The sequence below is a fragment of the Notolepis coatsorum genome (assembly GCF_963971535.1).
Source record: "Notolepis coatsorum genome assembly, chromosome: 10".
Lineage (NCBI taxonomy): Eukaryota > Metazoa > Chordata > Actinopteri > Aulopiformes > Paralepididae > Notolepis > Notolepis coatsorum.
The window spans coordinates 3,414,118-3,427,497 of NC_140174.1; the positions used below are offsets into that span (position 1 = coordinate 3,414,118).

The following is a 13,380-nucleotide window of genomic DNA, read 5'->3' on the forward strand; positions in this document are numbered from 1 at the left end:
CACTATATAACCAGGAAGAACCTCCCTCTCACACGATCACTCTTCCTGAGAAAACAAAACTTAGAGTGTCGTTGTCTTTGTAGAATAAAATGGCGCAGCAAGGAGTTGATCTGTACCGGGACCAGTTCTGCTGTTCTCTCTGTCTGGATGTACTGAAGGATCCGGTAACTATTCCCTGTGGACACAGCTACTGTATGGGCTGTATTACAGACTGCTGGGATCACGATGATCAGAGGGGGATCTACACATGTCCCCAGTGCAGGAAGAACATGCTGGCTGAAGTGATAGAACACCTAATGAAGACAGGACTCCAAGCTGCTCCTCCTGATCACTGTTATGCTGGACCTGGAGACGTGGCCTGTGATGTCTGCACTGGGAGAAAGCAGAAAGCCCTCAAGTCCTGCCTGGTATGTCGGGCTTCTTACTGTGAAACTCACCTCCAGCCTCACCATCAATCTGATACCTTTAAGAAACACAAGCTGGTCAAAGCCTCCACACGGCTTCAGGAGAACACCTGCTCTCGTCATGATGAAGCTATGAAGATGTTCTGTCGTACTGATCAGCAGTGCATCTGTTATTTGTGTTCCATGGATGAACATAAAGGCCACGATTCAGTCTCAGCTGCAGCAGAAAGGACGGAGAGACAGAAAGAGCTTGGCATGAGTCAGCAGAAAGTCCACCGGAGAGTCCAGGAGAGAGAGAAGCGACTCAAAGAGGCCCAACAGGATGTTGATTCTCTCAATCGCTCTGCTGATAAAGCAGTGGAGGACAGTGGGAGAATGTTTACTGAGCTGATACGCTCCTTGGAGACGAGGCGCTCTGAGCTGGAGAAGGTCATCAGAGCCCGACAGAGGACCACAGTGACTCAGGCTGAAGAACTGCAGAAGAGACTGGAGCAGGAGATAGCGGACCTGAGGAGGAGAGCCACTGAGCTGGAGCAGCTCTCACACACAGAGGACCACATCCACTTTCTACAGAGTTACCCCCCCCTCTCCAGTCCCAGTGAGTCTACAGACTCACCCAGCATCAGTGTCCTTCCTCTCCTGTACTTTGCAGATGTGACCGAGGTCGTGTCTAAGCTGAGAGACAAACTACAGGACGTTCTGAAAGAGCAGTGGCCCAGAATCTCAACAACAGTGAATGCAGTTAATGTTTTACTGCCACCAGAGCCCAAGACCAGAGCTGACTTCTTACAATATTCCTCTCAGATCACACTGGACCCAAACACAACACACACACACCTGTCTTTGTCTGAGGGGAACAGAAAAGCAACACTGATGCAGCTAAAGCAGTCATATCCTGATCACCCAGAAAGATTTATTGTATGGTGGCAGGTTCTGGGTAGAGAAGGTCTGACTGGACGCTGTTACTGGGAGGTGGAGTGTAGTGTAGGGGTTTGTGTAGCAGCCTCCTACAAAGACATTAGAAGAACAGGCACCGGGGAGGACTGTGGATTTGGATACAATTCTAAATCCTGGGCTTTATTGTGCAGACAAAGTGATTACCGCTTCAGACACAATAACAAGAGCATAATAGTACCGGGCCCCCTGTCCTCCAGAATAGGAGTGTACCTGGATCACAGGGCAGGTACTCTGTGCTTCTACAGCGTCTCTGACACCATGACCCTCCTGCACAGAGTCAACACCACATTCACTCAGCCTCTCTATCCTGGACTTGGGATATATAACTCTGGGGAGGCTGAGTTCTGTGTTCTGAAGTAGAGATCAGTGACATTCACAGCTCCTCTACCCAGGGTTTGGGGTTTACTGTAAATTGATCTTGAAGATGCCGAGTTGTGAAAGATGAGGTAATTAGGAGTTACATTCACTCAGTCACTCTGTCTTTGTTCTGAGGGACACAGTTTCTAGCCCACCGGGGTAAAGTTTGTTTGATTGGATATTTGCATATTTACATATTTGAATCCTATCTTCAATACCTCTGTCCCTTTGCATGTGGGAAAGTCAAACTCTTTATTTTCATACTCAGGGTAGGTTGGACAACAATATGAAACCGTTCTTTTGTATTTTGTGGACATTTGTGATTACCATTGAAATTCAATAATGTTCAAATAAAATGAGTTACAATTCCAAACCAATGGTGGTTTAATTCTAGATATCCTCCCTCAATTCAGCTGCGATTATGGAGGAATTAAGGAAAAATATGAAACTCGTCATAAATCACTGCTGAAGTCTGCAGGGTGCGAGCATCTCTCCGAGACCCACAGCTCAGCGCTCGTCGGACAAGTTTGAGAACATCTGGAGTTTGTTTATGGACCACATAAGAGAAAGGTCACACAGGCTTAAGACATCTGCCCGTTTTATTTCTCTTTATTTATTTTCTTCTGGATGTTTTTATTATTAACTCATTTGTTATTAACGTCTCCATAGCTTCCTGATAGCTGGTGTGCTGATTAAACAAAACTTGGCAAGGATTCCTTGTAGCTGCCTGTCAGAAAACCTGTCTTGGTGATACTACTCTACAGACTCTGAATACCTTTCACCCACCACTGGAACTCAGTATCTCTTCCTGGACAAAGGTCCCCTTGTGTGCGTTACTTGGATGGCCATTAACAGTAACACAAGAGACGGCAACAAACTGAACAAGCTCCGTAGTGGGAGTTGAACTGGTCACACTAGAGGTGGTGGCAGAGAGGAGGAGGATGAGAAGGAGGCTGGGTGCTGTTCTGCAGAACGCCTCCCACGCCTTCTATGAGGAGCTGGCCAAGATGAGGAGAACATTCAGCCATAGGGTCATCCCTCCCCCCCCCCCCCCCCCCGACTCTCCACACACATCCTGGGACAGTCCTTCATGCCAGAGGCCCCCAGACACCTGGGCATCCACAGCCGGTGTTTTATTGAGTATGTTTACGTCTCTCTTTGTGCTTATGAGTTTTAGTGGGTTTTCCTTGACAAAGTAAATACATTAGACCTAGTTGATGATGAGAGAAAGTCCTGAACTATGTAAAAAAAAACATCTTCCATCTATGAATCACAGTAAACTAGACACTGTCTCTTTAAAGCGACTCCTCCCCTGGATAACTATTACCAGGAAGCACCTCCCACCAAACAGCGTGATCAGAGTTCACTCTATAACCAGGAAGCACCTCCCACCAAACACATGATCAGAGTTCACTCTATAACCAGGAAGCACCTCCCACCAAACACATGATCAGAGTTCACTCTATAACCAGGAAGCACCTCCCACCAAACACATGATCAGAGTTCACTCTATTACCAGGAAGCACCTCCCACCAAACACATGATCAGAGTTCACTCTATAACCAGGAAGCACCTCCCACCAAACAGCGTGATCAGAGTTCACTCTATTACCAGGAAGCACCTCTCACCAAACAGCGTGATCAGAGTTCACTCTATTACCAGGAAGCACCTCCCACCAAACACATGATCAGAGTTCACTCTATTACCAGGAAGCACCTCCCACCAAACACACGATCAGAGTTCACTCTATTACCAGGAAGCACCTCCCACCAAACAGCGTGATCAGAGTTCACTCTATTACCAGGAAGCACCTCCCACCAAACACATGATCAGAGTTCACTCTATTACCAGGAAGCACCTCCCACCAAACAGCGTGATCAGAGTTCACTCTATTACCAGGAAGCACCTCCCACCAAACACATGATCAGAGTTCACTCTATTACCAGGAAGCACCTCCCACCAAACACATGATCAGAGTTCACTCTATTACCAGGAAGCACCTCCCACCAAACACATGATCAGAGTTCACTCTATTACCAGGAAGCACCTCCCACCAAACACACGATCAGAGTTCACTCTATAACCAGGAAGCACCCACACGATCAGAGTTCACTCTATAACCAGGAAGCACCCACACGATCAGAGTTCACTCTATAACCAGGAAGCACCCACACGATCAGAGTTCACTCTATAACCAGGAAGCACCCACACGATCAGAGTTCACTCTATAACCAGGAAGCACCCACACGATCAGAGTTCACTCTATAACCAGGAAGCACCCACACGATCAGAGTTCACTCTATAACCAGGAAGCACCCACACGATCAGAGTTCACTCTATAACCAGGAAGCACCCACACGATCAGAGTTCACTCTATAACCAGGAAGCACCCACACGATCAGAGTTCACTCTATAACCAGGAAGCACCCACACGATCAGAGTTCACTATATAACCAGGAAGCACCTCCCACCCACATGATCAGAGTTCACTCTTCCTTGTCTTTGTAGAATAAAATGGCGTGGCAAGGAGTTGATCTAGACCGGGACCAGTTCTGCTGTTCCATCTGTCTGGATCTACTGAAGGATCCGGTAACTATTCCCTGTGGACACAGCTACTGTATGGGCTGTATTACAGACTGCTGGGATCACGGTGATCAGAAGGGGATCACGAAAGAGGCTACCTGTCTTGGTGATACTACTCTATAGACTCTAAATACCTTTCACCCACCACTGGAACTCAGTATCTCTTCCTGGACAAAGGTCCCCTTGTGTGCATTACTTGGATGGCCATTAACAGTAACACAAGAGACGGCAACAAACTGAACAAGCTCCGTAGTGGGAGTTGAACTGGTCACACTAGAGGTGGTGGCAGAGAGGAGGAGGATGAGAAGGAGGCTGGGTGCTGTTCTGCAGAACGCCTCCCACGCCTTCTATGAGGAGCTGGCCAAGATGAGGAGAACATTCAGCCATAGAGTCATCCCTCCCCCCCCCGACTCTCCACACACATCCTGGGACAGTCCTTCATGCCAGAGGCCCTCAGACACCTGGGCATCCACAGCCGGTGAAATGGACTGCTGCCGGCAGCTGGAGAACTAACGGTGGCAGAACTTGAGACCCGTTAGAACTGTCTGACTCTTAACCACTAAACCCTCTGCACAGACTCTGGTGCCGTGTGTGTCATCATGACTATGATACAAACCCTCACTTGCACCTTTTTTCTTTTCACTTTTATTCATATTTTATATTGTATTTTTCTTTTATTACCTATATGCATTGTCATTCCTCTTCTCCTTCCCCCATGCTGCTGAATTACCCCAAGGGGATTAATAAAGGTGTATCTTATCTTACCTTGGTGTTTTCTTTATCCATATGGCATTTTATAGACATATACAATTTATAATTTCATTAATCTGATCATACTTACTAATACGGCAAGGGTTGGGGGTTCCATTCCCTTTTTAGCTCAATCGGTAGAGCAAGGCACTAACAATACCAGGGTTAGAGGTTCCATTCCCTTTTTAGCTCAATGGGTAGAAGATGGCATTAACACAGCAAGGGCTGGGGGTTCAATTCCCTGACTTTTTGAGTTCTCCACTCGACTACAGCGCTATACGTTGCAAAGTTATACCATAGCACTTACTCACACAAAGTATTGAACTGGCTGATTAATCAAATCTTCAATGTACTTGTAGAATGAAATTAACATTAAAGTGAGTTGTAATGGATGACACGTGTACAAAAAGTGGAACTCAAGGAAGAAATACTGAATTCCAGAGATGGGTGAAAAGGTATTTACACGTTAGTAGAGGAGTATCAGCAAGACAGGTTTGACAAGACAATCTGTCAGCTACAAAGAATCCTTGCCATTGGAACAGATTCTTGTCATTCAGTTTGGCATCTTGTCTGACAACAATGACTTTTCAAAATTAAAAACAATAACTTCTATCAGCAAGCTACACCAATATTTTGTAAAATATAAAAAAAGTGAAAAGTATTCATTTTTCCAGGTAACTTAAAGGAACACGCCAACATTTGGGGAAATTAGCTTGCCGTCTCTTCTCCAGAGAGAGACAAGAAGATAGAGACCAGTCTCCTCTCTGTGCGTTCAGTAGAAAGCTATCTGGCTGCATGTTAGCCTAGCTTAGCACAATGAATGGAAGCGGACAGGTCCGGTTAGCCTTCGGGAGAGGTGTTAGTTGGACAATGCCTAGCTGTCTACTGAACGCACGGAGAGGAAACTGGTATCCATCTTCTTGTCTCTCTCTCTGGAGAAGACGATAAGGTAATTTCCCAAAATGTTGGCGTGTTCCTTTAACTACCCGTCAAGAAAACGTCTAAAAAAAAAGACAAACATGTTTTACTATAAGCCGTCTGTTTTACAGTATATCATTGACGGTATGCAATATGGAAGACATTGCAAGAATGCAGTCCTTGGCAATAATGCATTTAAGAAAATAAGTGTCTCCTCAATCAATGGGTAGAGAGTAGAATAAAACACTCCACGCATGGACGCATGCACAATGAAAGACAGAATGTTTGCTTACTCATATATTTCAAAATATATTCCAAGCAAGTACAATAATCGGATACTCTACAACACTGGACTGCAAAGAAGACTGTCAACATGTTTTGATCAGGTATAGGCCTTGATATTACCCTAGATCAGGGGAAGGGCCTTGATATTAACCCTAGATCAGGGGTAGGGCCTTGATATTACCCCAGATCAGGGGTAGGGCCTTGATATGACCCTAGATCAGGGGTAGGGCCTTGATATTACCCCTAGGATAAGGGGTAGGGGCCTTGATATTACCCTAGATCAGGGGTATTCGAATAACAATTGAGAAGCTATTGTGTGGCTACCGTTCTAGACGGCCTACAACGCTGCAGCTGGGACTATTCTGCAGCACTACCTTCGTCATTTGCATGAATGCACGCGACCTCTGGACCTCTGTGCTGGAAGTCTGTGAGTTTTCATACACGGGACGGCAGTTTTAATAAGACAGAATAATAACTACCAGAACGCATTAGTTAGAGTGCAGACCTCCAACAAGGCATACCACTGACTTAGGGTAATAAATCTAGCGGCTCAGGTGTGCATTTATTTTAATACTATATATATATATATATATATATATATATATATATATATATATATATATATATATATAATTAAAGCCCTGTTTGTTGCCTGTCGATTGCCGTTTCAGGCGACAAAATCCGTTCAGCGGTTCTCGAGTTACATTCCGATACGTGAGGTGTGCGCCGAAGTACACGTCAGAGTCAGATTACCACCTCCGAGGAGAGAGAGAGAGAGAGAGAGGAGAGAGAGAGAGAGAGAGAGAGAGAGAGAGAGAGAGAGAGAGAGAGAGAGAGAGAGAGAGAGAGAGAGAGAGAGAGAGAGAGAGAGAGAGAGGAGAGAGAGAGGAGAGAGAGAGGAGAGAGAGAGAGAGAGAGAGGAGAGGAGAGAGTGAGAGAGAGAGAGAGAGAGAGGGAGGAGAGAGAGAGAGAGAGAGAGAGAGAGAGAAGAGGAGAGAGTGAGAGTGAGAGTGAGTGAGAGAGAGAGAGAGAGAGAGAGAGAGAGAGAGAGAGAGAGAGAGAGAGAGAGAGAGAGAGAGAGAGAGAGAGAGAGAGAGAGAGAGAGAGAGAGAGAGAGAGCGCCTCCCACCCACATGATCAGAGTTCACTATATAACCAGGAAGAACCTCCCTCTCACACGATCACTCTTCCTGAGAAAACAAAACTTAGAGTGTCGTTGTCTTTGTAGAATAAAATGGCGCAGCAAGGAGTTGATCTGTACCAGGACCAGTTCTGCTGTTCTCTCTGTCTGGATGTACTGAAGGATCCGGTAACTATTCCCTGTGGACACAGCTACTGTATGGGCTGTATTACAGACTGCTGGGATCACGATGATCAGAGGGGGATCTACACATGTCCCCAGTGCAGGAAGACTATTACTCCGAGGCCTGTTCTGATGAAAAACAACATGCTGGCTGAAGTGATAGAACACCTAATGAAGACAGGACTCCAAGCTGCTCCTCCTGATCACTGTTATGCTGGACCTGGAGACGTGGCCTGTGATGTCTGCACTGGGAGAAAGCAGAAAGCCCTCAAGTCCTGCCTGGTATGTCGGGCTTCTTACTGTGAAACTCACCTCCAGCCTCACCATCAATCTGATACCTTTAAGAAACACAAGCTGGTCAAAGCCTCCACACGGCTTCAGGAGAACACCTGCTCTCGTCATGATGAAGCTATGAAGATGTTCTGTCGTACTGATCAGCAGTGCATCTGTTATTTGTGTTCCATGGATGAACATAAAGGCCATGATACAGTCTCAGCTGCAGCAGAAAGGACGGAGAGACAGAAAGAGCTTGGCATGAGTCAGCAGAAAGTCCACCGGAGAGTCCAGGAGAGAAAGAAGCGACTCAAAGAGGCCCAACAGGCTGTTGATTCTCTCAATCGCTCTGCTGATAAAGCAGTGGAGGACAGTGGGAGAATGTTTACCGAGCTGATGCGCTCCTTGGAGACGAGGCGCTCTGAGCTGGAGAAGGTCATCAGAGCCCGACAGAGGACCACAGTGACTCAGGCTGAAGAAGTGCAGAAGAGACTGGAGCAGGAGATAGCGGACCTGAGGAGGAGAGCCACTGAGCTGGAGCAGCTCTCACACACAGAGGACCACATCCACTTTCTACAGAGTTACCCCCCCCTCTCCAGTCCCAGTGAGTCTACAGACTTACCCAGCATCAGTGTCCTTCCTCTCCTGTACTTTGCAGATGTGACTGAGGTCGTGTCTGAGCTGAGAGACAAACTAGAGGATGTTCTGAAAGAGCAGTGGCCCAGAATCTCAACAACAGTGAATGCAGTTAATGTTTTACTGCCCAAGACCAGAGCTGACTTCTTACAATATTCCTCTCAGATCACACTGGACCCAAACACAACAAACACACACCTGTCTTTGTCTGAGGGGAACAGAAAAGCAACACGGATGCAGCAAGAGCAGTCATATCCTGATCACCCAGAAAGATTTAGTGGATGGTGTTATCAGGTTCTGGGTAGAGAAGGTCTGACTGGACGCTGTTACTGGGAGGTGGAGTGGAGTGGAGCGGTTTCTGTAGCAGCCTCCTACAAAGACATTAGTAGAAGAGGCACTGAGGAGGACTGTGGATTTGGATTAAATTCTAAATCCTGGGCTTTATTGTGCACACAAAGTGGTTACTTCTTCAGACACAATAACGAGAGCATAACAGTACCGGGCCCCCGGTCCTCCAGAATAGGAGTGTACCTGGATCACAGGGCAGGTACTCTGTCCTTCTACAGCGTCTCTGACACCATGACCCTCCTGCACAGAGTCAACACCACATTCACTCAGCCTCTCTATCCTGGACTTGGGGTATATGGATTTACGTTATTACGTATATACGTATTAATCTCTGGGGAGGCTGAGTTCTGTGAGCTGAAGTAGAGATCAGTGACATTCACAGCTCCTCTACCCACTTTTATTCATATTTTATATTGTATTTTTCTTTTATTACCTATATTCATTGTCATTTCTCTTCTCCTTCCCCCATGCTGCTGAATTACCCCAAGGGGATTAATAAAGGTGTATCTTATCTTATCTTATTTTATCTTACCGTACCCTGTCTTGTCTTATTGTGGTGTTTTATATCCATTATGGCATTTTATAGTAATATAAAATTGATAATTTCATTAATCTGATCATACTTACTAATGCGGCAAGGGTTTGGGGGTTCCATGGACATTGTAGCTCAATCGGTAGAGCAAGGCACTAAACATACCAGGGTTAGGGGTTCCATTCCCTTTTTAGTTCAATGGGAAGATGGCATTAACACAGCTAGGGCTGGGGGTTCAATTCCCTGACTTTTTTTAGTTTTGCCTACAGTGCGATATGGTTCTTAAAAAGGTACAAGTTGCAACGTTATAACATAGTAAATGGTAAATGGCTGCTTTTTTATATAGCGCTTTTATCCAAAGCGCTTTACAATTTGTTACTTACATATTACCCATTCACAACCATGCAAGGTGCCAACCTGCTCATCGGGAGCAATTAGGGGTTAAGTGTCTTGCTCAAGGACACATCGACACGCTGCCCAGGAGGAACGGGAATCGAACCGGGAACCTCCGGATTGCCAGAAGACTGCTCTACCTCCTGAGCCACTGTCGCCCCTAAGTACTTACTTACACAAAGTATTGAACTTGCTGATGAATAAAATCTTAGAATTAAATGAACATTAGAGTGAGTTTTAATGGATGACACGTGTACAAAAGGGGAACTCCAGGAAGAAATTCTGCTCTCCAGAGATGGTTGAAAGGTATTTAGAGCTTAGTAGGGTAGTGTCTGCAAGACAGGTTTGACAAGACAATCTGTCAGCTACAAAGAATCCTTGCCAAGGATTGCATAATTAGCATACCAGCCATCAGGAAGTTATGGAACATTTTCTCATTCAGTTTGGCATCTTGTCCGACAACAATGCCTTTTCAAATTTGAAACAATAACTCAGCAAGGAACACCAATATTTTGTAAAATATAAAAAGTGAAAAGATGACATTTTCAAGGTTAACCTAACTACCCGTCAAAACACAGCAGAAAAAAATCAAACATGTTTTACCATAAGCCGTCCGTTTTAATGTGAACGGAGAAAGAAAGGGAAGAGTCCAGCCAAAGCCCTAGATATTTGTAGGACTTGACAAACTCTAGTTCGGTGTCGTCAGCGCAAAGGATCTTGGGGGGGCTGTGGGTTTTCTTTTTGCGATCGAATAAGATGCATTTGGTCTTTTTAATGTTAAGCCGAAGGTGGAGGTCATGAAAGGACTGGTCGATGGAAGTGAGACTGTCTTGAAGAGTGGAGGCCGGGAATGGAGAGAAGGGCCAGAAGCATACAGGCAGTGGCGTTGCACAATATATCGGGGCTCCCCCGCAGGTCGGACCATGGGGCCCCGCCCCCTCCCCTAAATCAATAATAGAGTACATGGGATAGACATAGCGGCCACTTTTTTAAATGTTTATTTTTTCAGGCATCTGATTTAAACAGTATAGGGTCAGTAGGAACTTTCTGTATAAAGATGCATCTGATTTAAACAGTATAGGGTCAGTAGGAACTTTCTGTATAAAGATGCATCTGATTTAAACAGTATAGGGTCAGTAGGAACTTTCTGTATAAAGATGCATCTGATTTAAACAGTATAGGGTCAGTAGGAACTTTCTGTATAAAGATGCATCTGATTTAAACAGTATAGGGTCAGTAGGAACTTTCTGTATAAAGATGCATCTGATTTAAACAGTATAGGGTCAGTAGGAACTTTCTGTATAAAGAATACATCTGATTTAAACAGTATACTGTAGGTCAGTAGGAACTTTCTGTATAAAGATACATCTGATTTAAACAGTATAGGGTCAGTAGGAACTTTCCGTATAAAGATACATCTGATTTAAACAGTATAGGGTCAGTAGGAACTGTATAATAATATACATCTGATTTAAACAGTATAGGGTCAGTAGGAACTTTCCGTATAAAGATACATCTGATTTAAACAGTATAGGGTCAGTAGGAACTTTCTGTATAAAGATGCATCTGATTTAAACAGTATATGGTCAGTAGGAACTTTCTGTATAAAGATGCATCTGATTTAAACAGTATAGGGTCAGTAGGAACTTTCTGTATAAAGATGCATCTGATTTAAACAGTATAGGTCAGTAGGAACTTTCTGTATAAAGATACATCTGATTTAAACAGTATAGGGTCAGTAGGAACTTTCTGTATAAAGATGCATCTGATTTAAACAGTATACTGTAGGTCAGTAGGAACTTTCTGTATAAAGATACATCTGATTTAAACAGTATAGGGTCAGTAGGAACTGTATAATAATATACATCTGATTTAAACAGTATAGGGTCAGTAAGAACTTTCTGTATAAAGATGCATCTGATTTAAACAGTATAGGGTCAGTAGGAACTTTCTGTATAAAGATGCATCTGATTTAAACAGTATAGGGTCAGTAGGAACTTTCCGTATAAAGATGCATCTGATTTAAACAGTATAGGGTCAGTAGGAACTTTCTGTATAAAGATACATCTGATTTAAACAGTATAGGGTCAGTAGGAACTTTCCGTATAAAGATACATCTGATTTAAACAGTATAGGGTCAGTAGGAACTGTATAATAATATACATCTGATTTAAACAGTATAGGGTCAGTAGGAACTTTCCGTATAAAGATACATCTGATTTAAACAGTATAGGGTCAGTAGGAACTTTCTGTATAAAGATGCATCTGATTTAAACAGTATATGGTCAGTAGGAACTTTCTGTATAAAGATGCATCTGATTTAAACAGTATAGGGTCAGTAGGAACTTTCTGTATAAAGATGCATCTGATTTAAACAGTATAGGTCAGTAGGAACTTTCTGTATAAAGATACATCTGATTTAAACAGTATAGGGTCAGTAGGAACTTTCTGTATAAAGATGCATCTGATTTAAACAGTATACTGTAGGTCAGTAGGAACTTTCTGTATAAAGATACATCTGATTTAAACAGTATAGGGTCAGTAGGAACTGTATAATAATATACATCTGATTTAAACAGTATAGGGTCAGTAAGAACTTTCTGTATAAAGATGCATCTGATTTAAACAGTATAGGGTCAGTAGGAACTTTCTGTATAAAGATACATCTGATTTAAACAGTATATGGTCAGTAGGAACTTTCCGTATAAAGATGCATCTGATTTAAACAGTATAGGGTCAGTAGGAACTTTCTGTATAAAGATGCATCTGATTTAAACAGTATAGGGTCAGTAGGAACTTTCTGTATAAAGATGCATCTGATTTAAACAGTATAGGGTCAGTAGGAACTGTATAATAATATACATCTGATTTAAACATCATTGACAAATACAAACAAGTGGCTGTGTATTTTTTGTAACATGAAGGTATATATTGTAGAACGCTATCATCATTGGAGTTCACACAACGGAACAGTTCACATATAACATTCTGTATAAAAGAAAAGTAGCCTACAAAAAACAAAAACAAAACACATCCTATAGGTTACATAGAGGATGCAATCAGGAGCTGCTTTGTAGGCCTATTATTTTATACGAGCGCGTCTCCTGGCATTCTTCTGCGCAAAGTCCTGTATGACCGTCTTTAAATCTATACTGCGTCGGCTCTCAATACTAAGGGCTGCTAAACCAGACAGTCTCTCTTGCGACATTGTGCTCCTCAAATAGGTCTTTATTAATTTAAGTTTTGAGAAAGATCTCTCAGCACTGGCAACAGCCACGGGTATAGTTAAAAACAATTTCAGTGCTGTGGCAACATCGGGGATACTTGGCAAAATGGACTGATTTTCAATGAGCAGGGTTTGTGCAAGGTCTTTGATTGTTCCACGCTCAATGTTCTTTATAGTATTAGGCCTAAGAGCATTACGGAGGGACAGGATCTGGAAAGGAAACTCGGCTGACAGGTCGTCTTCATACTGGCCTGATAAAGCACTTGCGGACTCGGACAGATCCTTGTCTGTTGCGCGCAAAAGTTTGCGGGGAAGCAGAAAAGAAAATCGCTGTGCAACTTTGCTCATTCCAACAAATCTATTTTTGAGTTGGGCAACGACAATATCGATATTTGCGTAAAATACCGCCACTCTA

General features: G+C 43.7%; 2 protein-coding genes across 2 annotated transcripts; both read left to right on the forward strand.

Annotated features, from left to right (window-relative positions):
• The first annotated feature begins 66 nt into the window (after positions 1-66).
• On the forward strand, positions 67-2,640 carry LOC311235777 (tripartite motif-containing protein 16-like). The gene has a single exon (XM_084323265.1). The coding sequence runs from the start codon at positions 90-92 to the stop codon at positions 1,719-1,721; it is 1,632 nt and encodes a 543-aa protein (XP_084179391.1). The 5' UTR covers positions 67-89; the 3' UTR covers positions 1,722-2,640.
• Positions 2,641-7,458: 4,818 nt separating this feature from the next.
• LOC311235771 (tripartite motif-containing protein 16-like) lies at positions 7,459-9,335 on the forward strand. The gene has a single exon (XM_084323257.1). It carries the CDS (start codon positions 7,489-7,491, stop codon positions 9,175-9,177), a length of 1,689 nt encoding a protein of 562 aa, XP_084179383.1. The 5' UTR covers positions 7,459-7,488; the 3' UTR covers positions 9,178-9,335.
• Positions 9,336-13,380: the final 4,045 nt, after the last annotated feature.

Coding starts and splice junctions, on each gene's coding strand:
- LOC311235777 (XM_084323265.1), top strand. CDS start 90: ATGGCGCAGCAAGGAGTTGATCTGTACCGGGACCAGTTCTGCTGTTCT.
- LOC311235771 (XM_084323257.1), top strand. CDS start 7,489: ATGGCGCAGCAAGGAGTTGATCTGTACCAGGACCAGTTCTGCTGTTCT.